Source organism: Drosophila miranda, chromosome XL, assembly GCF_003369915.1.
Source record: "Drosophila miranda strain MSH22 chromosome XL, D.miranda_PacBio2.1, whole genome shotgun sequence".
Classification (NCBI taxonomy): Eukaryota; Metazoa; Arthropoda; class Insecta; order Diptera; family Drosophilidae; genus Drosophila; species Drosophila miranda.
In genome coordinates this window covers 24,932,071-24,957,720 of record NC_046673.1, presented here as the reverse complement: position 1 = coordinate 24,957,720, position 25,650 = coordinate 24,932,071, and the positions used below count along the sequence as shown (strand labels likewise).

The 25,650-nt window shown below is 49.9% G+C and overlaps 7 protein-coding genes across 13 annotated transcripts in view; all 7 read right to left on the bottom strand.

Annotated features, from left to right (window-relative positions):
• Positions 1-8,254, bottom strand: part of LOC108164741 (filaggrin) — a 31,635-nt gene extending 23,381 nt beyond the window's left edge. Inside the window, exons 1-2 of one of the 4 annotated variants that reach the window (XM_033391098.1) lie at positions 7,792-8,254; positions 7,577-7,664 (exon numbers count right to left, since the gene is read on the bottom strand). The gene's annotated coding sequence lies outside the window, so the exon portion shown is untranslated. Of the gene's footprint in view, positions 1-7,576 lie in introns of all 4 variants that reach the window. The other 3 variants (XM_017300635.2, XM_017300634.2, XM_033391106.1) reach the window with 3 other exon arrangements.
• Positions 8,255-8,349: 95 nt separating this feature from the next.
• On the bottom strand, positions 8,350-11,953 carry LOC108164742 (serine protease persephone-like). 2 transcript variants are annotated; one of them, XM_017300637.2, is made up of 7 exons: positions 11,612-11,953; positions 10,647-10,760; positions 10,399-10,582; positions 9,602-10,234; positions 9,086-9,476; positions 8,825-9,017; positions 8,350-8,735 (listed from the first exon to the last, which is right to left on the bottom strand). In XM_017300637.2, exons 2-7 carry the CDS (start codon positions 10,723-10,725, stop codon positions 8,374-8,376), a joined length of 1,842 nt encoding a protein of 613 aa, XP_017156126.1. In that variant the 5' UTR covers positions 10,726-10,760; positions 11,612-11,953; the 3' UTR covers positions 8,350-8,373. The 2 variants fall into 2 exon arrangements, with proteins under 2 accessions (XP_017156126.1, XP_017156127.1); XM_017300638.2 differs by lacking the exon at positions 9,602-10,234 and having other exon boundaries at positions 11,612-11,940.
• A 653-nt stretch (positions 11,954-12,606) lies between these two features.
• LOC108164743 lies at positions 12,607-14,864 on the bottom strand. 2 transcript variants are annotated; one of them, XM_017300639.2, is made up of 3 exons: positions 14,509-14,864; positions 13,477-14,372; positions 12,607-13,403 (listed from the first exon to the last, which is right to left on the bottom strand). In XM_017300639.2, exons 1-3 carry the CDS (start codon positions 14,600-14,602, stop codon positions 12,882-12,884), a joined length of 1,512 nt encoding a protein of 503 aa, XP_017156128.1. In that variant the 5' UTR covers positions 14,603-14,864; the 3' UTR covers positions 12,607-12,881. The 2 variants fall into 2 exon arrangements, with proteins under 2 accessions (XP_017156128.1, XP_033247012.1); XM_033391121.1 differs by having other exon boundaries at positions 14,442-14,602.
• Positions 14,865-14,958: 94 nt separating this feature from the next.
• LOC108164744 lies at positions 14,959-16,485 on the bottom strand. Of its 2 annotated transcripts, none has more exons than XM_017300640.2 (5): positions 16,369-16,485; positions 16,089-16,296; positions 15,763-16,027; positions 15,510-15,651; positions 14,959-15,440 (listed from the first exon to the last, which is right to left on the bottom strand). In XM_017300640.2, the coding sequence occupies exons 1-5, from the start codon at positions 16,454-16,456 to the stop codon at positions 15,085-15,087; spliced, it is 1,059 nt and encodes a 352-aa protein (XP_017156129.1). In that variant the 5' UTR covers positions 16,457-16,485; the 3' UTR covers positions 14,959-15,084. The 2 variants fall into 2 exon arrangements, with proteins under 2 accessions (XP_017156129.1, XP_017156130.1); XM_017300641.2 differs by having other exon boundaries at positions 16,089-16,293.
• Positions 16,486-17,596: 1,111 nt separating this feature from the next.
• Positions 17,597-18,436, bottom strand: LOC108165113. Its single transcript, XM_017301172.2, has 2 exons — positions 18,101-18,436; positions 17,597-18,026 (listed from the first exon to the last, which is right to left on the bottom strand). The coding sequence occupies exons 1-2, from the start codon at positions 18,315-18,317 to the stop codon at positions 17,770-17,772; spliced, it is 474 nt and encodes a 157-aa protein (XP_017156661.1). The 5' UTR covers positions 18,318-18,436; the 3' UTR covers positions 17,597-17,769.
• A 1,063-nt stretch (positions 18,437-19,499) lies between these two features.
• Positions 19,500-20,282, bottom strand: LOC108165112. Its single transcript, XM_017301171.2, has 2 exons — positions 19,927-20,282; positions 19,500-19,856 (listed from the first exon to the last, which is right to left on the bottom strand). The coding sequence occupies exons 1-2, from the start codon at positions 20,168-20,170 to the stop codon at positions 19,600-19,602; spliced, it is 501 nt and encodes a 166-aa protein (XP_017156660.1). The 5' UTR covers positions 20,171-20,282; the 3' UTR covers positions 19,500-19,599.
• Positions 20,283-21,412: 1,130 nt separating this feature from the next.
• LOC108163731 (N-acetylgalactosaminyltransferase 7) lies at positions 21,413-25,415 on the bottom strand. The gene is made up of 3 exons (XM_017299191.2): positions 25,166-25,415; positions 24,667-25,110; positions 21,413-24,547 (listed from the first exon to the last, which is right to left on the bottom strand). The coding sequence occupies exons 2-3, from the start codon at positions 24,869-24,871 to the stop codon at positions 22,977-22,979; spliced, it is 1,776 nt and encodes a 591-aa protein (XP_017154680.1). The 5' UTR covers positions 24,872-25,110; positions 25,166-25,415; the 3' UTR covers positions 21,413-22,976.
• Between the last annotated feature and the right edge of the window lie 235 nt (positions 25,416-25,650).

Here is a 25,650-nt window from a genome sequence, read left to right as displayed (position 1 = left end):
CCACTCCCGCCCCCTTCAGGGAAAAACTCTAAACGGAAATTGATTTCGCAAGCCGTTGGCTAATCAGCTTCGGAGGGACACGATTCCCGGAGTCCTGGGCCCCGGAATCCGCAACTTCTTGAGCGATTCAAGCATCAAGTTTTTGCTACTTTGCTACCCTTTTTTTTAATTTAATTTTAAGATACTGTATACGGCTCATTCTCAACAGAATTTGGGATTGAAGAGTGGAAACAAAAGGTAAAGTAGCACAAGAAATAAAAGCTAATTGCGATCATACGAACAGTGTTGGAGGAGACTAATCGTAAACTAGAAATGGGAGTACAAACGAATGAAATGCGACTGCTGGGGATTTGATGGGTTTTTTCCTGTCCAGAGAATTCGAAGTTCGGCGCTATTTACAAAAATTTCTTCTCCTCCTTGTTTTCTTTTCTTTTATTCGATGTTGCTACGTTGCCTTCTGCTTCTCTGTTGCCTTGATTCCTCGAATCCATGATTCCATAGTGAGAGGAACAAGACAGCTATAAAACGCAAGGCGGGAATGGAATCAGAGACGGGGCATGCGGATAGATGGCTCCTTCCATGGATAAATGGGCGGATGGGCGGATGGGCGGATGGGCGTTGCGAGTCGGGTCGGGTCGGTAGATATTGACAAGTTTCTACTTGAGTGTGCAGTCAAAGAGCATTGGCTGAGCTCTGCCACTGCCTCGGCACCGGGCTCTGCCTACCTCGGGCCACATCCTACTCCTGGTCTGGTCTGGCTTGCTCTGACTTGTATGTGGGTGTGTCGACAACACCAACAGCAAGACGAGGACGGCTTCCTTCCTTCCGTGGGGCATGGGGTGCACTTGGCCAATGTCGGTCATTGACTCACTGCTGCTCGCTGCTGCAATTTGCTGCAACGTTCCCCACTGCCGCCAGCAATTGTCAATAGCAACAACAATTTCAAAGCGACTTCCAATGTTGTACGTATTCGAACCATACAGGCAATAGGCAAGGCATTGATTTTGGTCAATGGCCTGTGGCGGCTGTCTGCCCCACCAAAGAGCGTTAGTCTAAAACCCTCCTCCCGAAAATAAAAGACAGATACACTGAAATATAATGGATATAGGGATATACATACATCTATATATGTATGTATATAATGTATACATACATCTATATATGTACACATGAACCGTAATCAAATCGAGCGGCCGCCTTTTTACAAGTAACGACTTTTGTTGTCTGTCAAAATGTTTAACGGTGCGTATGATTAATCTTAATGGGACTTCGGGGCAACTTTTTATTCGTTTTTCGTTATTCCGTTTTTTTAAATGAAATTCAATAACAGGAACAGGCAACAGCAAGAACAGGGGACATGCTGTGTGGCAGAGAAGAGAGAAAACTTCACTAATTGCAAATTAGTGCAAACATTTTAAATTAAAATTGTCCCAGTCCCACGGGCGGACGAAGCGGAGTAGGAGGAGAAGGAGGAGATTCCTTCAGTGTGTCCTAACTGTTCCCTCTAGATCTCTGGCATATTGATTTTGACGGTGGCAACTCCTCCGATGAAGCGCCAGCAGTGACCACATCAATGTGGCGGCCCCTCGAAAAGGGGCTTGTGTTCCGCAGCGTCTCCTCCGAGAGGATTTCGTGCCACCAAAAGATCCCACTGTGGATCTGAGGCGCACTGTTGACCTCGTAGGTGGTTGTGCGGGTGGTGGGCGCTACCTTGACTCAGATTCGGATTCGCAGTGCTCTCAATCCTTGAACAATTCAAAGCAGGGGAGGGAAGGTCCATCTCATTCATTGTTAACGCGTCCTGGGGAAAATACTTTCTGCATAAACTGTATGTGCGAATGTTGGCTTACAAAAGATTTGCAGCTGAGGCTGAGAACTTTCTGACTTTTCATTTCGGGCCATACAACAGGTGATGCTGTGGGAGTGGAAGAGGAAGGTAGAGCGCACGCTTTGTGGCTGCTGCAATTCCATTTCATCCATGCCCCCCCCCAACCCCCCTCCGCCCATCCAAGACACTGTGGTGCGAACAATTCCCGAGATTAAAAAGTCGCTTCTTGATAATAAATCCCCTTCAAATGAATAAATGGCCCCCTCCCCCACCGTCTTTCTGGGCGAGGGTAGCAAATGTCGAGCCTCAACCAACATCCAACTTGGCCAACACTTTCCAAATAGCTGACGGCACACTCTGCATAATTGAACAACCCTTTTGGCCCTCCCGTAGTCGTAGCGCCGTATAGCCGTATAGCCGTATTTCCGTAGCCCTGCTACTGGGGCGTGCCCCGACTATTGATGAACTTCAGGCCGCTGCCATTGAAAGCAGACGGCGCGTGGGTTGAACTTTTCCGGCTTCCTTAACCTCTGCCGCAATGATGCCTTCTTCCAGCCTGTGGTCGAATCTTACACCTGCTAGCACCTGGGATGGCGGCGGGGAATAGGAGAACCTCTTCTAAACGGTTGTCAAAGGCTTTGTTCGTTTCGCTTCGTCCCGGTAACGGCAACAGAGTCTGATTTTCCGGGCGGGCGCATTCCCTGGGCGCAGCAGGCCGGCCGCAGTTTGATTATATTTGAGCCGAAAGTCATAGTCAAGTCAGGCGGCCTCTCCTCTAAGCCCATCAAATGCCACCCTGCCATTGTGCCGTCTCGTCTTTCCTCGTTATTCATTAACTTTAATGAGTTCATTTAAAGACTGTACCAGGAGGAGGAAGAGGCGCAAGTAAAGGAAAGGGGCTAGCTTCTGTCGATTTGCGGGCGGGCAATTTTAAAAGGCTTGAAATCGAGGCAAGGTTCCTGGCTAATTGACAGCCAGATGACAGCAGCCACCAGATGAAAGGCAGCTGCGATGCGACACACACCCAAGGGATACCCTTCGAACACCACAGAGGTGGGAGTGAGAGTGGCAGCGGCAGTGGGTTGAGGAATGGAGGAAACTTTTGAAACCCCCGATGCGACACACTCTGCCGGCAGCTAATTGAATTGCATCGCTAATTTCGGGGCTATTAGCTGAAGTTTTAAGTTCGCCAATGCCATCGCCGACATCGTCGCCTCCGTCGAAGATGGCCAGCACTCAACACTTGGCCAGAACGAAGGACAGAAGGTTTCTCCCAACAGATGGAAAGATGGAAACGATGAACATTTAAATGTGGGGCACATGCCCCACGAAAATGCAAGCTTAAAATTTGAATTCAAAGTCCAAAGAGAAGCGAGAGAGTCATTAATGGTGGAAAAGAGAGAAGGAGAAATCCCTTTAAAGAAACGGGACACTCGCATCTCTTCAGAGGTCCTTTTTTGTAAAAAAGCAGATGAGAATAAAGCAATTCAAAGCAGCCAGATGATTAAGGGGCAAGTTATTATGCAACATTAGGGCCATCAACTGCAATTTTGTGTGCCCACGTGCCCCATTTCCACTGTAAAGCACGTTGCTTCTTTCATAACAAATTTTATAATTTCAAGCATTATATGGGACTCGTTTAATGTGAGATTTCCACGAGCTTCCACGGGATTTCCACGGTATTTCAATGGCATAAAGTATCGCCAGCAGTCAGCTTTCGGCAGGGATACGTATACAAGCATCTGTTTCCTGCCATCGATATTCCGGATGATTCCGGATTCCGATAAGCACCAATCAGCTTTCGCCCGGCGTAGGCTTTGTCCACCCCTATGGGCAATCAGCATCCCGTGTGGAATGGTGGATTCCCCTACCGACAGTGTCTGCTAATGAATTTAATGCGAGTATTTCGAGAGGAAAGCGTCTTGCAACATACATTCAAGGAGATTCCTCCCCAGCTCAAAGGAAACGTTAAGTGCCCCCGTTTCTGCCATTGCCATTGCCATTGGCATTGCCCCCGCGTGTGCCACAGTGTGCCTCTGCTGGTGGCAGCAGAGCGTGACAACATTTTTAATTACATGCCGCACTGGTGGAATGGCCATGGCAGCAACAGCAACAGGCGGCCTGGAAGCAGACATTCAAATATCAAGTACGACAACAAAGCTTGAATATAATTTACGCATTTTACACGCACTCCACACATTGCTTCGGAGTGTGCCTCCCACCGCCCCCATTGTACCCTTGTTTGTCATTACGGAAGACCATACGGCAGCGGCAAAGGCAGCGGCAGGATATGGGTGCGTGCGACAGAGGAGCAAAGGGAGGGTCTATTTTTTACGATGCGTGTGATTCGGCGGGAGCCCTTGCCGAATGCAGCCCAAGGCACGCGCCGCTGTGGACCCCATCCCGAAGCTCGAGAAATGGAATTGGTAACAACAGGAACAACAGGCAGACAACAACATGATTGTCGTCCACGGGACGTGGAGTGGGAGCGAGGAATAGGTACGAGTAGCAAGAGGTAGGAGGCAGGAGCCAGGAGCCATATGGAAATTGGGTGAGCGGCAAATGGCATCACATACGTGCTAAGACAGGGGGGAATCGATTAAATTTCCTTTAAGGCCAAACCATAAATTTCCAACTTCCCAGCTCCTTTGTCAGCGACCTTTCAACCCGAAACAGCGACAGCGACAGAAGCAGAAAGAGCAACACGAACGGCGCAACACAAACACAAAACAAGAGGACCGAAAAAAGACTAAGAAAAACTGAAAATAAGGCAAAAATTATGTCTAACGTCACATTGCCGAGTTCAGCTGATTCTTTATCAGAGTTAAGTGGTGCCCCTCCACCTCCACCTCTAGCTCGACCTCCACATCCGCATCCACACCCCGTGCCCTGACACACACAGCACATACACACATTCCCCTCGTATTATGTATGCCATTTGTTGTGCCTCGTGCCTGGTTCTTGTCTCATTGTGTTTGTGTGTCCTATATGCAGCATATACTCTTATACCCTTATGTACCCTTAGAATAACAGAGTCAATTCAGATCCTATAAAGAATAGGCATGGCATGCGGATAGCTCTGAGATCCTTTGGTAATTAAGTCAGTGTCGTATTTAAAACCAGAGATCGTAAAAAATCTAGTTTATATAACACAAATTATAAAATACACACTTATTTCTGATTTTTATTATTTAAATAGATAATCTTTAGCTTCAATAACAATAACAGTTACATTTACAACAATTTATTTGACACAAAATATAAATAAGACTGAATCCTGTTTCAGGATACCTTTGAAAAATTATTCTTATTTAAACTCATAAAAAACTCTCCCAAAATATTCGGTGCACTTGTGATCTCTGTTTGAAGGACTTTGATATTTCCATCTCCGTTCTTAAGATCGGAAGCACATCTTAGATGGTATAATTTCGGATGTAGCTTTTGCTCCCTTTTACAGGATATTCAAGACTTCGACTTTCCATTCCGTACTTCCCCCACACTTGCTGGCCAATCAGAGCGAAATGAGAGATTTGTGAGGAGATTTACGCTCAACACAAAAATGAACTTTTGTGTGTAAATTTATGTGCATTGCCAGGGTTCAAGAAAGCAAGAAGAATGAGAAGAAGAGGGAGGGAGCCTCCGTATCAGTTGGCTAAGTAACTAACGCCATTAGCTGCTTAGTTTTTCTTCTTTTTTGGCCCTCCTGCCCTCGGAAGAGCTATAGCTATTCCGGCATTTTTATTGCTGCATTCCTTGGAACAACATCAAACATCAACTCCAACGAGCAGCCAGAAATCAGAGGAGAGGACCAGAGGGTAGCCATATTCCGCTGGTCTTTAGTTTGTTTCCTAGCATTGATTTTCGCGCTTGAAAGGAGGAAATGTTCAGGTGGAATCAAGGAATAAGGAAACAGGTTAACTTGGGAATGAGGCTATAAAGGAAAATAAAACTGGGCAGGCTACTAGGAATGCGATAGGCTGGGATGCGATGGAAAGTCGGTGTCCTTACTCTTCCCCGAAGCGAACGAAAATTGTGAAAATAAAAGTGGAAATTGTTGTGCCATCGTGGCATGCCCCCAGGCCTCTCTTAACGCTTTTGATGAGCCTCAGTCTCAGTCGTAAAGGCAGTCACAGACTTCGGCCACAAGCAGCAAATGCAGCAGCTGATGCTGGCTCGACATCTCTGCGTTATATCCCCTGTTTGATCCAATACGGATATGGGATATGGGTTCCATTCCTTTTTTCTTCTGGCGATCCTCCTGCCCTCTCCTCCTCTCATGTTTATTAATTAACGCGAATCCAAACCACACAGCGGATCCCTAGTCACATTTTGAATGTACATATATTAGAGCCAGACCCCAAAAGGCAAATAAGCGGCCAATAAAAATATTATTAATACTCATGCCACAGCTCCCATTCCCATTCCTCCCATTCTCCTCTCCTTATCGCTGGTGTCCGTTCCGAAAGTCGCGCCATCATTCAGGCTGATGGAAATGGAAATGGAAACGGCATGGGAAATGGGGCCATGGGACGAGGGAGATGGGTCACAGAGCAGCCAAGGGGAAATTAGCAACACCGCACAACAGCCAACAAGCTCCAGCAGTTGGGTGTGTTTTAGCCATAAATTTATTAACTTAGTGTCACATTTATAGCCACTCTGCTAAACGCCAACACAACAGCCACACCACACACCACCGCTGAACGCTCGCGGAATGAAGGTGGATGACGGATGGAAAATAAGGGGAGACCATCGTGGGAACAGGCACTGGACACTGGACAAGGGAGCTCCTTCAAAATTCGATGTTTAATTAATGACAAAACGATGGACTGAAACGTATTCGTTACCGAAAGTGGGTGTAATCATGGAAGTAATTCCCATTAAATGAAAGCTACAATTACACTCGTATTAAATTCCTCAGGAATCAAACTGCCGCTCCTGCTAACATTTCTGTTTTCCGCCCAAAAACAGACATCACAAATATGCCAATAACACAAATATCCAGCCAAGGGTGCTTGCAGTCTGCCAAAGAGAATAAAATGACTAAATTTGATCTATAGTTCTGGGTTTGTACTGAATTCCCAGCTATGGCCACTGATAGACCGGATAGCAGACAGCACGATCTCGTCTTCTCAGACGTCTCCCCTGGCTGCATGACTGCTTGACTGTCAGGCTGTCTGCAAAGTTATCAATTTAAATGGCTGGCTTTTGGGGGCTAAGGTGTAGGCCAGGGATTAAGGGAGCGATTGACGCCTAAGTCCAGGCGGGCGTAATTCAGCTCATTCCGGGGGGAGACTAAGGGCTAAGGCAACTACGTTGTCTGTCGCATTTATCAGGCTTTCGCGCCCGCTAATTCCTTGGCCGGGATGGCTGGAGCTGTGGAGCTGTGGAGCTGTGAGACACCTCCTTGGAATACCCTGCGCCTGGCACATTAATTATTACAAGGTTGTACACGTAGTACACCTGTTGTGTGCCTACAACCGAACGGAGCTTATCGCCCCCGCGAGTGCTTAGGTCTGCTCAATTAGATAGGATCGGATCGGACATAGACCAGGACTCTCTGGAGCTGATTATCAGCAACGGGTGGTGGGGGGAGGCCTTAGCAGATGTGCCGCCGGAATCAATTTCCCACAATTGAAATAATAACTGCGGCGGGAAAGCGATAAACAAATGTTTAATCATCGAACAACATATGGGGGGTACACACAGGGGTACACAGGGGGTCAAAGGGAGACACACAGATCGACTTACATTTACCAACTGGTTGAAAGGGAAACACAGTTTCTTGCCGTTGCCGTTGAGGGTTTTTGGGAGTTCAGGATATCGATGGCATTGGACACTTAAAAAAACAAAATAAACAAAAACAAATAACGCACGCACTCAAGGAAATGAAATGTCCGGAATCAGCTCAATCGAATCGAATCGAATCGAATCGAATCGAAAACTACTACTACTCGTAAACGAACCGTAACCGATCCGGTGTGAACCGGGAGTAAATCGGGTGAAGACTGAAATTGAAGTGAGCGCTCAATAGCCTACCGGAGGGTCGGTCTGACTACTCCACTGGAGAATGATGATGGCTGGCAGGCTGCGAACCAACCGACGCAACGCAGGTCTCGCGACCAACTGAGGCGCCCAGCGCCCAACCAGCGCCATTTAAGGTCCCGCTGCTCGTTTCTTGCGCGTAGGGCGGAGCGGTGTGGTGCGGGGGCATCGACAATAATTCCGGCAGAATTTTTGTAACGGTTCACAACCAAATGAAAAGCCCAAAGCTCAGTATGCAGACAAAGCTTTCGACTGCCACCTGGCAATGCCAGCAGCAGCTGTGGGAGCAAATGCTTCCGAATGACAGGCCTGTCAGTCACGCTCTCTGACTTTTTCTCTCTCTCTCTCTCCCTCTCTCGCTCTGACTCTGTCTCTGTCTTTGTTTACGAATGAGTGGAAAGGGCAGAGACGGCGAGAGTTTGACACTTGGCGTCCAGGGATGGAGCCCGCGATAAGAACATATAAAATAATCGAACATCTTCCGTGGTCTTCAATTTATTGGTTCATATCCCCGCTCCCAGAACCTTGTCCGGCCAGACAATGCCCTCGATGAAGTCCAAGTAGGAGGCCACTCGAGTGTACAGGCCCGGCGTCTTGGTGGCACACCCAAACCCAGCCGAAATTATGCCCACTATGGAGTACAGGCCGTCCTCCACATTGATGTCCAAGATGAGCGGGCCACCGGAGTCGCCAGCGCAGGCGTCCGCCTTCAGCTCCTTGAGGTCCGCCGCGCACATCATCGAGTCGATCACACCCTGCTTCAGGGCACGGATGGTGCTTGGCTGCTCGGAAAACAACTGATTGCACTTGTCCAGCGGCACCAGGTCGAGTGGGGCGCGCAGGAGGACCTTGGACCTGGAGCGATCTGTGATGAGGAGGCGAGTGAGTATTGAACACCACAATTGGTGGATAATTGGTTCATTCTCTCCCATTCATTGTCGGGGCACTACTTACTGGTCAAGTTCATGGTTCCCCAGCCGGCCACAAAGAGCTTGGAGCTTAGTGGCGGATCCTTGGGATCTGTGTGCAGGCACGCCGGATAAATGTTGCTGTTGTTGGCGAAGTTAACCTCCTCCGCCAGCTCCATGAGGGCGATGTCGTTGTACTTGCTGCTGCTAACGTAGTTTGGATGGATGATAATATTTCTCTGCGAAAAAAAACATCGATATGAGGGTGTGAGTTAGCGGGAGGATGCCCGATGGCAGGGGTCCTTACCAAGCCTATGTCCTTATATTGCGGTGGAGGACTCTCGATGTTCACAGTGCCAAGGCGCACGAATATGGGCGTGTTTTCCATGCTGTTGACACAGTGGGCAGCGGTGAGGACGAACCGACTCGAGATCAAGGAGCCGCCACAACGGTACTCCGGAGATCCACCGAAGGTGCTGTACGCGATAGCCACCATATGAGGATAGACGCCGGGATTAACGGGAATCCCCTCAAGGATGTGCACCGTCAGCCTGTTCTCCCCGTATCGGCTCTGAATCCTCCTGCAAGCCACCACCGATGGCCGTTCCTGCCCCTCGTTGCTCTCAGTGGGCACATCCACACGCGATATAGGGGTGGCCGAGACGGGTGGTCGGGCCGTGGACGTTGTCTCCGGAATTCTACAAACATAAAATGGAAATTGGAAATGGATGATTGAAATGGCTGAGAAGAGATATGCCAGGACTGCATGCTCCCAGGCTGAGGCCAACTGATCTCCATGCCATTTACTCAAGCTCAGACAAACCGGAACGGGAACATCGAGGCATCCGATCCCTTTTGTTCTTTCGCCTGGAACCGAAACGGAGCAAAGGGATCTACCAGCACCTTCTTCGTCGGCGTCACTGGGGTCACCAGGTGCACCGGAGTCACCGGAGTCACCGGCGTCAGGAGCGACAGCGACCCCACCTCCCTGGCGGGCTCTATCGTCATTCCCTGCTGACGGAGCCTTTCGTTGACCACGTGTATCAGATTATTGCCGGGTCGCCGGTTACCCTGCTGCAGGTGCTGCTGTGCTCTAAGCCTTGGATCGGGGATCGTCAGGGGCTTGTTTACTATTCTGGGTGTTCCATCAGTCCACCCCCAAGGGGGCACAGATCTTGGCGTAGTCGTCGTAGAGGGAGGAGCAACGCCCCACTGACCGATGCTCTGGAATGGCTCTGGCTGCATTCGAATAGCATCGTGGGTCCTGCCGCCCTTTCCTGTGGGCTGTGGCACGCTCCGCGGCGTGCTTAGGATCTGATTGAAGTCGAAGAAGCTGTCGCCCTGATCCAGTCTACTTTCCCGGCTCTGTTCTGGTATCGTGTCAGGTTGGGGTGCAGGTGACGGTGCAGGAGCAGGAGGAGTTGCAGGAGCTGTTGCTGTTCCTTTCGAGCTTGGGCTGGGGATGGGGTTAGTGGAGTTAGTCGAAGATGTCGATGGTCTATCGATGGAAGCAGAGTTGGAAGCGAGGCATGCAACATCCACTTGGCACACAACTCAGACGGGGCACAAAACAGGACGACACTTGGAAACACGAAACACTCAGGAGGCAGCTTGGCTTACTCATTGGGGCAGCAGGGCTTCGTGGGGCAGCATATAATCTCCTCGCGCGGTCCGAGGCCGCAGCTGGGGACATCGTTGATGGAGAGGATGCCCGACTTGATGTACCCGTCGACGAAGGGCTCGCAAGCGGACGAGGGGCGGCAGATGCCCGGCAAGTTCTCCTTCACCATGCATTCTTCGCCTTCTGCAACGAGGAGGAGCAACAGTAGAGTGTGTGCCACAAAATAAGGAATGTGGCAGGCACATACCCTCGCTTGCTGTGTTTAGACCACAGCTATCGAGCAGGAAAAGGACCGCTAACAGCAGGCCGACCTGACGTCTAGACATCTGGATGACACCGTAATCTTATATCTCTGTAGTTCCTGAAAGCATTCAAAAGTATATAGAAAATGGGAATGCAAATCTGCTGCGGGACAAGTGGAGAGGTGGGGGGAGTCCACCCCAGATAAATGTGTGCTTTTGTTCAGGGCACAGCATTGAGAGATCGTCTTACAGCTGATTACGAGTATAATGAACCTGGCTTTGACCCACATGGGAATTATACTACAACAGAAGTGGGGGAAAACATGTGAAAACCCATTTCAGAGATAGTTTCGGGAATTTCACAACGGTAGACGAATTTCACTGATTCACTGATTCACTCCGGGCATTCCGTTTGCGGCGCTGTTAATCTGACATTTCACCACCGACAAAGACACGGCATGTTTTCGGTGTTTTTTCGTATGTCTGATATCAAACACTAAATTCATTTTGGCGCACCCCCAAAGGGGGCAACCAACCTGCCACTGATAACGGAGCACCTATGTCAGAAGCAACCAACCGGGCAGGGCGAGATACTTAAAGAGTAGCCGATCTGTCTCTCCAGCAGATGAAATATTGCTGGAATTTTGTCAGACTCTTGCCAGATGTTGTTAATCTTTTGTATAATTCGAAGCATCGAAAAGCCTAGTTGAGATTGATAATGATATTGATAGTATGAATTGTATCCCTTTCCTTGCTCTCTTTTGGTCTATGGACTGGTGATGCGATCGCTCCGAAACACAACAACTTTCTATGGAAAAGGGTTTCACAGTTTTCGGTTTCCGGCTTCCCTTTGTTAACATCACACACGAACATCATGGTAAATGTTTTAGAACATGCAATTGGCTCTCTCCCCTCTCTCTCTCCGGTGCATCCCCTTGATTCGAGTCCACTTGAGCCTTATCAGACGCACCTTTGACACGACCTTTTTCGGTATTTGATAACGAAATAAGTGCTAGCACACACAGCTTGCTGTTTGTGAGTGCGGCTGGCGGGACGACCGGGGGCACTTTGAATAAAGCAATCGGGCACAAAACTCAATTGAAGAGAAAAACACAAACAAAGCGCAGCACAGCAAAAAAATAAAAAAAAAATAATACGAAATAAAAATAAAATAAGAGACGATCAACAAAGTTGAAAACCGGTGGCTATCGCCAAACGGAACGGAACGGAACAAAACGGAACGAAACGAGGCTCTCGTTGGAGACGGAGCGAAACGTATGGAAGGCTACCGATCGGTAACGCATCGCCTGAGCAACTAAAGCTAAACCCCAGACCAGACCAGACCTGACCAAGAACCGAAGCCGGGCCGGGGGCTGGACCGGACTGACCGGACGGGCAGCTGATATGAGTACCAGCGGCAAAGCCGCAACGCCGCAGAGCCCCAAAGCAAGCTCGTGCCTCTGGACCTCCTCTCCCACTGAGCGGCGGACCGGACCGGTTTTAGGTGCCAGCTCTTCGCAGAATCGAGCTTAACCAAACAGCACCAAAGCACTAGAGCCAGAACCAGAGCCAGAGCGAGAGATGTAATTAAAGAGTAAACGAAACCCAACTGTGACTCAGATCCAGCGGTGGCCATGGGCATGGGTTTTGGTCTGGGGAAATGCACAGCCTGGAGGAGATTCGATTCGATTCGATTCGATTCTAGGGGATTTCATTAAGCGGAATCTTGACTGTACATACATGTACTTAATTTATGCATGAATCATGACACACAACATGTGCCAAAGATTACAGAGAGGAGGAAGGCACTATAGTAAGGCAGTATAGTACGCGGTATTTCCACTGCGCTGAAACAGCCGATGAGCTCAGATTTTTATGGTGTGTGCACACTGAGGTGAATGAAAGGTGTGTGTGCACATTGGCGCACTGTAGAACGATGTTAGCATAATCTGAAAAACACTTCAATGAAATTGGAGAACATAGAGCTATATTTCCGTATTTCCTTACATCCGACCGAGTATGTGTATATTGATCTCTGATGCTTTAAATTCTTTTTGTCGTCTTATTTTGATGCTGCCTTAATTAGGGGGGGGGGGGTCATACTGGTACTAGTGTGTGGGTCGCACTGGACCCGCTCTCTTTCTCTACATATCGCTAAAACACTGGCATAAACAAATAAAACAGCTTATACTAACTAAACTTAAGTAACTACGAGTTGGATTGTGGGACTACGATTTCGACTACTGCTGCTGCCGCTGCTGCTGCTCCACGAAGAGCGTGAATTGGGGGCTGAGGAGGTTCGTGTAGTACATGACGTGGGCCTCGCAATCGACGCCCGTGGGCGTGGCGATGCCCAGGACACAGCGGCTGGCGTTGGGCCGCACAAGGTGTAGCACGCTGCCCACGGTGCCCGGGCATGGTGCGCAGGAACTGGCGTTGGAGAAGGGTTTCAGGTCCGTCTCCGGCTGCTGGGGCTCCACGCACAGGTGCGAGCTGGGCAGCTCCTGAACGCTGCCGTAGTTGGGAAGGTCGGCGCATGCCCAGGTGGGACGCAGCCGCATGGTAATCTCGTACATAGGGCAATCGGCGTCTTCCCCCTTGCCCCAGCCGACGGCCACCAGGCGACCACTAACCTGGAGACGCGTCAGCTCGAACTGGCTGCAGATGGGTGCCACACGGACGTTCGCAGACGCCTCGCTCCCCAGACGCAGGGGCTCCTGCAGCCGCATCAGCGCCAGATCCCTCCGGAACTGTGCCAAACGCTTCACAGCGAAAGAGACAGAAAGAGGGTCAGACAGAGAAAGAGAGAGGTGGCCTCAAGGGCAAGGGGCTCACCACAATGTCCACCAGGTAGTCCTCGTCCACGTCGACGTCCCGCATGTCTGCTACTCCGAAAACAACATGGCTGGGCCGCTTGCAGCCAGCGGCACTCAGGAGAAACTGCGGTGTCAGGACAATGGCGGAGCAGTGATGCAGATGTCCGTCGAAGGCGGCATTAGGATGGGCTAGGGCCCCCAGGTGGCGGTAGTGGGGCAGCAGGTCGTCTGCCGTGGCAATGGCGGCCGCCTCCTGAGGATCCACCTCTTGAGGGACCGGGGCTCGCGTGGGCAAGGGGACACCCAGGCGGGGACCGGTCTTGACCTGGCCTCGTGGCTGCAGGGGAAGATTGAGGGGGCAGCAGATGATCTCCTCCCGGGCTCCGTCACGACATGTCATGAAGTCCTCGTCGCGCAGTCGACCTTGCGACAGGAGCGGCTCCACGCTGGGGCAGGCGGAGACGACCCGGCACTCGCCCTCATACAGTGGGGCCCTGCATTCTGCCCCCTCCGTGGTGTCCGGATAAACAAAGCTGTTCCGCGTCGGACGTCGGGTGGGTTTTATCGACTGCAGGAGGTAATCGCGATCCGTTTGGAAAATATTCAACCACGGAATCGGTGTGGTTGTAGTGGTTGTTGTTGTTGTGGTTGTCGTTGTTGTTGTTGTTGTTGTTGAGCTGGTGGTCGTTGTGGTTGTGGATGTCGCTGGGGATTCATTTGGATCGATGCGCAGCACCTCCATGCCTTGGGCATTCTCGAGTGGGCAGCATATCTTCTCGCCGTGACTGGTGAATCCACATCCCTCAATCGTTTGGGGCGTCAGGCGTCCGACCTGGATGTGCGATGCTATCGTACCGCACTCCTCTGCCGCCTGGCAACGGCTGCGGTAGCCCACGGTGGGACAGGGATCGCCAACTGCAAAATATCCATCGGTATTTAATAGAGAATATAACACAGAATGTAATTGGTCGATGCCGCAAATACTTTAAGCAAGATAGTTATTTAAATGTGTATCGTTCGATTGATGATCGATAATCAAGAGGCTACGCACTCTCCAAGCTAAAGTAGGCTTCGCAGCGACCCAGGCAGAGGCTGGCCAAGATCAGCATAGCTACAATTATGCCAGATTTCCCTCGGCGTAACATTTCTCATTCGATTGTTGTTTACTCAAATGTTGGGGATTTTTTCCTATTGCTGTTGTTGTTCTTGGTGCTCTTATTATTCTTTTTGTTGCTGGCGCTGCTGTTGACGTTCGGCGATCTGATGGAGGCACTGACCGAACGAATGCACGGCTGGCGATCAACTGACAGCTGGCGCTGCTCTCCCCCAACTGGTCCGGCGAACGGCGAGCTCCGAGCACCCAGAGAGAGAGATGCGAGGTGCGGAGATGGCGATTCAGATGGAGAGGAAGCTGCCATAGCATGATTGATTCTGCCCATCGGAAGCTGGCTGAGATTTGTGGGGAATGGGAGAAACCCCTGAAATTAGAGGCCATATGTCGTATTTGTCCTAGAAAGCCCAACACTGATCGCAGAGGGATCTGTATTACGTTGGGAGGGAAAACGCGAACACACAAAGATTGAGTCTTAAAACATAGTGTATTCCACCAATCTCTAGTTGATTCTGTCTAGGTCCTGCTGCCGCTGCCGGACAGCGCGTCGTTAAGGAATCTGCTGTTGATCGGACTGAGAAGGCTGGTGTAGTAGAGCGGATGCGTAGTGATAGTGCAGGACTTGCTGGTGGGTGTGGCAATGCCGGCCACGCAATCGCTGCCGTCGGGGCGGATCACGTATAGGATGCTGGCACTGCCGCGCAAGCATTCCACGCAGGATCCAGGTGGAGATCGAGGGCTGGCCGTTGTGGGGTTCACGCAGAAGTGGTTGATATTGTCGATGCCTCTGACCGGACGGTTGATGCTCACACGATCGCAGGAGTCGAACGTGACGTTAGTCACCTCCCTCTCGAACCACGAGCAGTTCTCTTCTGTTCAATTGACAGAGAAAGCGGGTTGCATTAGGCCCCAAGCGGGAGGACTGCAATAAAGTCACTCACCGTTCTTCTGGGAGAAACCCACGGCGATTAATTTGAGTCGGTTTTCCACGTCCACCTGCTTGCAGACCTCGGCAATGAACTCCCTGGTATAGCCATGGCTCATGTGGATCAGCACGAGGTCGTTGTTGTGGTACGTTATGTTCTGCGAATGTCAAGGGAAATAGTTTTATGTGAAGAAGCTCAGACTGTCCCTTCCGATTTAATTCATTAAAAACTAAGTGCTGTTCCCATAAGGAATCTATTTGGAGCTCACATCGATCTCCAGAACGTCCTTGAAGGGCTCTGATAAACCCAGTCGTACATGGTTCGGCTCAGCTATAAAGGAGCCAGCGCATGCGGCTGAGGTGAGAGCAAAGTTCTCCTTGAGAAGGACGCCCGTACAGCGCAAGATGTACGAGTCAAAAGTCAATGCGTTCAGGTACTGTAGGGAGACCACATGGCGATAGGGCTCGCGTTCCGGCTTCCGTTTGTGCTTTGGCTCTGACTCTGGGACCATTGGACCAACACCAGCGGGGCTTCTGTAGACGAAAGAAACTGTAGTTGGCCATGAACTAGGTGTATCTGGAAGGGGTCACCCACGAATCCGTAGTCAAGGACACGGTCTGGAGGTTGGGTGGTTTGTTGGGGCAGCAGACGAGCTCCATATAAACACCAAATCCACACCCCACCACATCGTACAGCGTCATGTTGCCGGATTTAATATACAGCTCCACATTGGAACAGTTCTTGATGCCCATGCAGCGGCTCTCGGGGTATCCGGGACGACTAGGGCACGGCTGCCCCTCTACTTAAGTGGAAGTCAGTGGCGGGATTAGTCCGGTGACACAAGGGAGGGGATATAGCAAAGGGTTTGATGTACCTGAAAGCGATATCTCTAGCTTGGGATAGGCTCCAGCGGAGAGCGTCATGAGAGCCGTCAGTAAAAGTCCAAGCTGCTTCCGTATCATGTTGCGTTGGAAGTCGTAGCCGGCACAGAACTGAGAGCTTTGTTTCAATAATCACAACCTTAAAATATATTATATTATTCTTTGTCTCAAGTCATGGCTTATCACCAGCCTCCGATTCAGCGAATATGCGAGTAAACAAAGTGATGTGCATGGTAATAAGAACTTATTCTCAAAGTGGACACATATAAAAATAGAAAGATATTATTAGTTTGAAACTCAAGAATTGAATGATAAGATTGTGAGAAATATTAGCTGGCATGGAGACTGTGTGAGTCTTTTTTCACGTTTATTATTCATAATTATACCCGGTGCTCATGGAGTTCAGATGTATATCCAATTCTTGATCAGAAGGATGCGTTTCCGAATCCACAAAGTATACATACGAGTATATCAGGAACCATGACAGAGCGTGAAAACTCCATGTGGCAGAGTGTGGGATAGAGAGACAGGGAGAGAGAATGAGTTAGCGCGTGGCGGAAGGGTCGCGTAGTATCCAAGTAAGAGCAAATGATTTACAAGTTTTGCTCGTATTTATGTTTATTTTATTTAATATATTCTTTGCTCAAATATACAACTTATCTGTTATCCTTTTAGGTGGATGATTTTTTCGGCTACAAGAACAAAGCATAATCATTATTTATTGTCCCTGGTATTCCTCTCAATCCTGACATTACACAGACAAAAAGTTCGAAGAGTTCATAGAGATCACAGGTATCTTTTTGTCGAGTCATGTGTCCCTCTACAGAAAAGATCTGCAGTCTAGATATGTGCACATAATTTTGCTAGCGCACAGATCTGTTTAGTGTGTGGTGCAACAATGACGCCTGGTCAATTTTTCTGGAGAAAGAGAATTCTGGATCATTCCAATCAAAATTCGGATTCCGACTCCGATCCCGGATCCCGACTCATCGTTGCATGTGAAATGTGGGGCGGCGCCGACTCTTATCTATTAGATCACATGGGGTGCGGCGTTGAGGCCTTTCAATTAGCTTGAACGAAGATGACGCAGTTGGTCGGCGACAGGGAGAAACCCGGACTGTAAAAAGAAATCTTTCTGCTTGATAAGCTACCCCTTACCCATGCCCTGGCTGGGTTGTATTTCGGTTTTGGCACAGGGTTTGATTAGCGAAACAGGTTTGATAGGTTTCCAAAATGTTGGGTTCGACTTTCTTCTTTAATTTAAGGATCTAAAGCTAATAATACTACTGCAAATTGGGCTGCAGCAGGACGATCACAGTTGGGTTCCAAGCGAAACTTTTATTGTTGCTTTGTATACTGATCTGAAGGGAGTTCTGCTCCTCGGACCCCGCGCTCTAGTATCCATAGATGAACGTTTCGTAGACGAAGCTGCGCGTCCCGTTGGAGGTGAGGAGTATCTCAGCAATGGTCTCGCCAATGCCACCTCTGGTCAGATAGCCGCCGGCATCGCTGGCCGTCGTGTCTACATAGATCTCGATGCAGGTGAGGGTCACGCCCGTGCTCGACTCTGCGGGATAGCGCATCAGTACCTCGATGTCAACGGCGGTGGCGAAGCTCTCGTCGTCGTAGTGGTTCACCACCAGGCGATCGCCTACGGGAATTTAGTTGAGTATTTAGTTCGATCCGAATCGATCATGAATCGACTCCAATTCGTTCGAAACTCACCTGAGATGCGTTCCCCGCAGGTGAAAACTATATTACCCTTGGAGTGCTTCACCTTGTTCATCTCTGAGAGCTCCACCTCCGGATAGAGGTGGGTGAAGCGCTTGTCGTCTGTGACCGGAGAGATGTCCGAGTAGTAGAAGTCACTGGCTCGGGCATGCGGCTGTCCCAGCACCGTCGCAGTCACCACGCACAGCATCAGGATAACAGGCAGCGACATCACAGTCCAAAAATTTCACAGAATAAAGTTTGAAGAACAAAAAAAATGGGAATCTGCGGAAGGTTCCAGTAGTGGCGGTGCTCTATTGCCTTCTGTTTCTTTACGGGGTTTGGGTGTGCCTTAGCTGCGGGCCGCTTGTTTTATACGCCCGTCCTTATCGGCGGTCAGCCACGCAGATAAGGTTCGACAATTCGAACGATAAGCCCTAGAATTGGCTACGGCTCTTCGGCTTCGCTGCTCCCAACCCATAATTGGCCATAATTGTTCGTATTGCTCCTTGCACAATTTCTATAAATAGGGCATCCAGCTTTCGAGGGCCTAATCGGCATATCGCATCGCAACGGATCGTAACGCCTCCAATCGGATTCCATCGGAACATGCTGCCGTCAAATTACCGATTGCTTGAGGCGTGAGGCGAGTGTGACAATTTTAGGCAAGTGATTCACTCCCCCTTGGATTTGGATGCTCTCCAACCAGCTCTCCAAGTTACAGGGATCAACAGAGGATACTCTCGACAGCTAGTACTCCGAACAGAGAGTTCTGCATGAAAAAGATCACTCTCGGGAAGCGCCATCTCTCATCGTGCATAGTGCGATGATTAATTTTGTCTCCCCCATCGTGGAGGGGTGTTTATTTGCTTATTCGCTGACTCGTGGCAATCTTAACCTTGATATGCATAATGACAAACAATCAAATGAACAAATAAACCAATATACAAAGTCAAGTTGTTCGTCTACGCAAAATGAGTCGAGCGCCGCCCCGTCCCCGTCCCCGTCCCCGTCCCCGGCCCTGGCCCTGTCCAGAGCACTATCGACTCGATCGATTGGGAGAAGTGGATACTTTCTGTTCAAAGAAGAAAGAGCCGCAAGTCATCCACAACTCGTGACGCAACACGGAACTCCCGTCGAAACGGGGAGGCATATAAATGTAGTTCCACCAAGATCTGCAGGAGTTCGGGGCGCCAATCAAATCGAAACTACAAATCAGATCCAGATCCAGATTCAGGTGAGTGGCTGGCTCAGATTTACGGTTACGAAGGCTGACATCTACTTCAAGTGGAAGGCGCGTGAGCAGCGACGAAAACAATTTCAAATTACTGAAGATTAGCGAATACCCCTCGATGGTGGATGGATGAAATATGATCCCGCCGCCTGGTATTCAATGACCGGTTACTCGCTTCACTTTCAACATTTATGGGTACGTATATTTATATTGGATCATGCGACATGGTCTGTGCGACACATCTGTACAAACAGCGGTAGGGCAGCAACAGCAGGGAATCCTACTTTTGGCCATAGTACTGGGCCTGGTACGAGAAGTTCCGGGTCTGGCTGGCCTCGAGAATGATCGAGATGAACCGCTGTCCGATGCCTCCCGCCACCACGTAGGCGTTGCCCTCGCTGTTGTCCTGGGTGCAGATCAGCTCCACGTAAGTGACGATCGCTCCAGCGCCTTCCTCCGGGTACGTCAATTGCACGCTCACATCCTGGGCAGCCGGATAGCTGAACACATCGGCACCCTGGGCCACCAAGCTGTCGCCTGAAAGTATGCAATTGTTAACCTCGATCGCAGCCTGCTTTTGGGGTGCGTGGAGGGAGAAGGTACTGACTGGTTACGCGGGCGCCGAGAGTGTAGCGCACGGACTCGACACCACCGCGGGCTGTGGCCGGCTGCTTTGCTAGACGCTGGATCTTCAGCCCCGGGTGCTGCGCGGCAAACAAGCGCACGTTCTTTACCACGGTGATCTCGCGCAGGGTGCTACTGTCCAAAGGCAGCTGGCGGGCGGGACTGGCGGCCGCAAGGCAGCCGAAGAGGGCTATCAGCAAACACAGACTCAGACTCAGCTTGCACATGATGAGGGATTGGGGAATCGAACCGAATCGGATTGGTCTTGAAGATAAAAAAAAAACGTGACTACTCCAGTTGTTTCGGCGAATGGAAGTCGCGGAATGATAGCCAAGGTCTGGCTGCGTTTACTATTTATACTAGGGCCCTCCGACTAAGTGGAGAGGTCTTTGATTTGATTCGCTTTGGCGTGACACACCCTGCCCCGCTTCCGGCTCCGACTCCGGCTCCGGCTGTGGCGGCTGTGCCGGTGGCATCGGCATCGGCAGCGTCAAAGTCTCCTTATCGCCCATTTGCCAATTTCGAGTGGAGCAACTGACAACAATGTCTAATCCCAGCCACAGCGAAGCGGTTGCTCATCCGACGTGGGGATACCTTGCCAGCAGATCCGCAGAGTCAGAGAGTACCTCAGGTTCCCTCGTCGAAGACAGAATGGCGTTCCCCGGTGGAAGGGTAGCAATAATACTGATAACACGTCCCCAGAACCAGGCCCACTTCACTCAATTAAATGGAACAATTTTGGTGTTATTGCGTTCAGATCTAATCAAGGGTTTCACTCCGCCCTCCCCCCCGACCGTGTCTCTATGGTGTATGGGGTATAGGCTCGTGTTTAGCCAGATGATAACAGACCAGACCCATCGGAAGACCCATCAGTCATCATCCGTAAACAACAAACACCCGGAGAATTGTTCTGTTTTGATGAGCGATGGAAATGTATCGCAACGTCATGGCCCAACCACTGGCTCCTCCTCTACGAACAATTTTCCCAGAACTTTATCTGCAGTGGTCTTCCCAGGAACTTGGTAACTCGAGCACCTTCTGGAGGGGCCATGGCCATGCTCCACCATCAGCATTTCCAATCATTTCGGCCAGCAATTGCCAATCGATATTGTTGAGTTGATTAAAGTATCAGTTCTGAATCATTTTCTTAAATTAAGATCCACTTGTGGATCCCATAATACCCCCGGCAGCACTCTGCCTAACCGACGGTTCATTTGGAATATCTGTACATATGATTACAAATTATAGTTTGCAGATCTGCATGAATGCATTCATTCCTCAGTCCAGCTTGAAATGAACGACTAATTTAGAATGAGAGCTTTGAGCGCTCGCCTGTGTCTTTCGTTCAGAAGAGATTCTCTGTTGCAGATATGATTCCTCTCCCCTCAGCGCTTTGGATGAGGGCGACTGGGGGGAACGTTACACACATATCTTACATTTGGCATAGATAGGAAAAAAATAATGCTATATATGGGCTTTACAGGATAAAGTCTTTAAAAACGTGTTTATTTCTATGCTATTATTCAGACTTATTCGATAGCTCTAGAGTTACATTTCAATGTAAAATATTGTTTTAAAAAATCGTACACTATAAGCAGTACCGTTAGATGTTGGCCAGTCGATAGGTTGATCGGATTCGGATTTACGGATTACGACTACGATTGCTTAGTACAAAGAGTATAACAGAGAACGAAAAAAACGATGGTTGAATGAAAGCTTTCTCTTTCTCTCTGGTGGTTCCGTAGCTGGGGACTTGATTGGATACCGGACTGGACGCCTGGACTGGAATGTGATAGCATCATCATCATCGAAACTTGGAAAGTAGTACTCATATAAGTAACTGAATCAGAATTACAGTAATAGTAAAGCATATACAACTAAGCACATTTACATCGATTTTTGTTTTTTTTTTTGTGTGCAGGGTTGGCAATCATAGGCAAACAAAAAAATCTGCGACCCGCTGTCACATTCTATCTCGAATCTCTATTGCACAACGACTTCCTCCCTCAATCGCCATCTCCCTCGCTTTCATCTCCATCTATCGCACTCTCTCACTCTCACTCTCACTCAGGCGCACTAGTAAAGCATGACAGGGGGGACATGGGCATGGCCATCCCTATAGCATAGAGGCCCTGGGTCCTGATTGTTGTTGTTGATTGATTGATTGAAAATGGCAATGACAAATATTGAGATTTCTCGATTGATATACTCGTATCTAAAATATCCTGGCAAGCTTTTTCATTTCTTTCGGAATAGCCTCACTTTCACTGCCTCATTCCTCATTATTCATGTATCGTACTTTTGTATCATTTCGTAAATTTCGAATCTAAATTTTGAATATTGCTATTCTAACATTTAGTCATAAAGGTGATCTTGAAGATCCTAAACAATACTTGGCATTGGGATGGCTATCCCTATTCCTATCATAACTGACTATGAATATTGAATGTTTCACGAATAACATTATTTATAAGACGGATTTTAAACATGGTTATATATGAATTACAATGCTCGAAGAATATCTTGTACAATTTCCAGGCAACACACAATGTTATCCGGGACTACACCACTGCCCTACTCCCCCCTCCCCCCTTCCCATCACAATTTGATTTGAAATCATGAATATCGTTTTCCAAATTTCGTGTACAAGTAATATCATTGAAATGTGTCTTAAAGTGCGTCTCCCTAATATCCCATGGCATTTGATGCCTTGGTCGAGCCCGGGGCCCCCTGCCAACAGGATGCCTACGTCATGTGCCTCCTGCCATAACAGTGCGTTTCAAAAATGTCTGTCTCTGTGTGTATATCTGTATGTATATGCGCTAAAAAACCAACAACAATTCCATTTCTCATTTTCACTAAATTGCTTTTGTCTAAAATCTGGCTCGTCCCTTCCCCCTCGACGGCTCTCACGCGCACGGCCTTGGTGAAACCCTATTGAGATTTTGCATTCTCTCCTCCGTTGCGTACTCCTCCATTTTCGTACGCCTTCCTCTGCTCCTCCTCCTCAAGCTTCTCCGTGGGACTGTCGTCTTACCAGCGCGGACGTATCTCCTTAAACCACCATTGCTGATAGCTGTCGTTAACATCGCAGTGGCCCAGCGTGAGTTGCTGCGTGGTGGGGTGCAGGGCCATGCACTTCTTGTGGACGCGGTGCATGAGATGCTTGGTGTGGTCGTTGTATTGCCAGGGTCCGTCGACGGTACCCAGACGGCAGACGGCCAGCTTAATGCCTTGGCGATCCGCTTCGACGCAGCGCTCACCGACGCCCAATTGGCCGGCGGCGTTCAAGCGCACGAGCTGATTGTTGCCGCCTCCGTGGCAGTAGGTGAGGCCCATGATGGCCGGCGGCTGGTGTCCCATGGAGTCAAGGCAGCCGTCTGAGGCCACCGAGCGCAGCTCGCCCCAGTGGAGGTTGGCCGGCAGGCCGGGGAACTTGTCATAGACGTCGTAGGCGATGTGGTCCATGAACCACTGGAAGGATTTGCAGCCGAGGCGCTTCTTCAGAGCCAACTGCTCGGTGATGTCGCCCATGTCCAGGTAGCGAGCCAGCGGCTCGCGCGTATAGAAGTACTCCTTGTGCGTATCGTCGAACCACGTCTCAATCACACGTTTGTAGTTGATAGTGATCAGCGGTCCCTTCTTCTTGCTGGCCAGCTTACCGAAGTTGTATGGCATGAAGCCACGATAGACGTGGCCGACGCGCGAGCACGGCACCCACTCGATGCTGCCACCGCACTGCCAGATCTTAAAGCTAAGCTCAAAGTTCTCGCCACCCCACACCAGCAGGCCGGGATCGTAGGCGCCCAGCTCCAGGAAGTACTCGCGGTTAATGGCAAACAGCCCACCGGCATGCGTCGGACTTCGGTACGGCTCCGAGTTGTGAGCTCGTCGTCGCTGCTCGCGGCGAGGCACCTCGTTCTCCTTGTACAGCATGCCCCACTCGAAGATGCCGCGGAAGTGGTTGTCCGTCCCGTAAACGGGCCGGTACTCGAAGTTCTTGTGGTCGATGCCGTCGATGATAGGCACAGTCATCACGGTGCGGTCACGGTAGATGGGCGCCAGCAGCGGTGGAAGCCAGTTGAGGTTCACCTCGCAGTGGGCATCGAGGAACACAATAACCTCACCTGTCGCCTCCATGGCTCCACGGGATCGCGTCCGGATGAGGCCCTCGCGCTCCTTATTGCGTATGATTTTAACCAGGCCATTGAACTGCTTCGAGTACTCGTCCAGGTGGCTGCGCAGATCCTCCTTGTCCGAGTAGTCGTCCACGAGGATAATCTCGTGAAGCATGTGCTTGGGCGAGCGGTCAATCACCGAGTGGACAGTGCGCATCAGCACCGAGAAGCCTTCGTTGTGGAAGACGATAATGACGCTGGTACGTGGCAGGTCGTATGGGTAGTCCCAGTGCTTGCACTCTTCGAGGCGCGTGTCGCGCACTGACCGATGCATGGAAATATCATTGGAGCAGGCGATGTTCATCCCATACTCCATCTCGGAGTCATCCGCAACGTTCTTTTTGTCCGGCGACAGGCTATGGGCCTCCCCGTTCTCCCCGGGTCCGCTACGTGGCTTCAGATCTTTCGGCTCGAAGTTACCAAGCCCTGCAAAAATATACATAAGTGCATGTGCATACTAGAATGATACTCGAAATGGATATGGGGCACCAGTTGTTCAAACAGTGCCACCACCGGTGGCGGGGGCGGGAGTTATGTTTGCTTACCTTCGACTAGCTTGGGTACTTCGCGGGGCCGTCCCTCCAGCCGTTGGTGACTGAACTTTGGGCCGCCGAAACGGGAATGATAGGCCTCCTCAACGCGCTTGTGGTGGTCGCTCCAGTTGGCCAAGAGGTAGAGCAGCGGTAAGATGACCAGCAGGCACAGGGCCACCCGGCAGATGCGGCCGCTGCGAATGTGGCTAACACGCATCTTTGTACCAGTTCTCAGCGCTTGGCTCTCTCCACGCCCCTCGGCGATTCTGTTGACGTGTCTAAGCGCGGCCACACGACCACCAATGTAAGAGCAATAAAAGCCACCAAGAAGCCGAAGCCGGACCGTGATTAGAGTAAGTTAACACCTCGCGATGCGGCCCACAGAATTTTTTGTTCAAATGGCCGCTGCTGCTGCTTCTATTGACTGCTGATGGTGTGCGTGATTTACCTGTGCGCCTGCATGTGTGTCTGTGTTAGCGAGAGAATTACCAGGTGATCAAAAGACTCTCACCGACAATGACAAGTGAGCGTAGCGGCTCGAAAGAATTACTAAATGGCCGATGGCGGATTCTAATTGCAGTGAGATGTCGATCGCTTTGCCAGCTCTATAGTTTTTAAATGCCAAGCCGCTCTGTCAGCCGCGTTCCTGTCACAAAATTTTATAAGTGCAATAATGCAACAATACAGCGGTGTAAACGTAAACAAAAAATAGGTGTTCAACTGGTCACAAATTGCTAAAACGGAAGGAAAAAGAGGGTGTGGACAACAGGCAACACGGCCCAGAAAATGCAAACGCATGCAACCTAAAATCCACCCCATTTGCCCAATATACCATGGAAGAAAGTTTATAGAAAGGGTATGGACAACAGCCAACAAGGCCCAGAAAGTGGAACGCATGCAAGGTGAAATCCACCCCATCTGCCCAATATACCTTGAAGACATAATCATTCATTCAAAATTACGACTCATTTTTTCGTCGCAGGAGAGAGTACTTAC

Excerpts from the sequence above, each read along its gene's own strand:
- LOC108163731 (XM_017299191.2), bottom strand. The coding sequence starts at position 24,871 with ATGCGTGTTAGCCACATTCGCAGCGGCCGCATCTGCCGGGTGGCCCTG. Across the intron at positions 24,548-24,666 it reads AGTACCCAAGCTAGTCGAAG|GGCTTGGTAACTTCGAGCCG; the intron begins GTAAGCAAACAT and ends ATATTTTTGCAG.
- LOC108165113 (XM_017301172.2), bottom strand. The coding sequence starts at position 18,317 with ATGTCGCTGCCTGTTATCCTGATGCTGTGCGTGGTGACTGCGACGGTG. Across the intron at positions 18,027-18,100 it reads CTGCGGGGAACGCATCTCAG|GCGATCGCCTGGTGGTGAAC; the intron begins GTGAGTTTCGAA and ends AAATTCCCGTAG.
- LOC108164743 (XM_017300639.2), bottom strand. The coding sequence starts at position 14,602 with ATGTTACGCCGAGGGAAATCTGGCATAATTGTAGCTATGCTGATCTTG. Across the intron at positions 14,373-14,508 it reads AGCCTACTTTAGCTTGGAGA|TTGGCGATCCCTGTCCCACC; the intron begins GTGCGTAGCCTC and ends GATATTTTGCAG. Across the intron at positions 13,404-13,476 it reads ACTACCTGGTGGACATTGTG|CGTTTGGCACAGTTCCGGAG; the intron begins GTGAGCCCCTTG and ends TTCGCTGTGAAG.
- LOC108165112 (XM_017301171.2), bottom strand. The coding sequence starts at position 20,170 with ATGTGCAAGCTGAGTCTGAGTCTGTGTTTGCTGATAGCCCTCTTCGGC. Across the intron at positions 19,857-19,926 it reads TCTCGGCGCCCGCGTAACCA|GCGACAGCTTGGTGGCCCAG; the intron begins GTCAGTACCTTC and ends GCATACTTTCAG.
- LOC108164744 (XM_017300640.2), bottom strand. The coding sequence starts at position 16,456 with ATGATACGGAAGCAGCTTGGACTTTTACTGACGGCTCTCATGACGCTC. Across the intron at positions 16,297-16,368 it reads GCTAGAGATATCGCTTTCAG|TAGAGGGGCAGCCGTGCCCT; the intron begins GTACATCAAACC and ends CTTCCACTTAAG. Across the intron at positions 15,441-15,509 it reads GGGTTTCTCCCAGAAGAACG|AAGAGAACTGCTCGTGGTTC; the intron begins GTGAGTGACTTT and ends TCAATTGAACAG.
- LOC108164742 (XM_017300637.2), bottom strand. The coding sequence starts at position 10,725 with ATGTCTAGACGTCAGGTCGGCCTGCTGTTAGCGGTCCTTTTCCTGCTC. Across the intron at positions 9,477-9,601 it reads GCCTCGATGTTCCCGTTCCG|AATTCCGGAGACAACGTCCA; the intron begins GTTTGTCTGAGC and ends TTATGTTTGTAG. Across the intron at positions 9,018-9,085 it reads AATATAAGGACATAGGCTTG|AGAAATATTATCATCCATCC; the intron begins GTAAGGACCCCT and ends TTTTTTTCGCAG.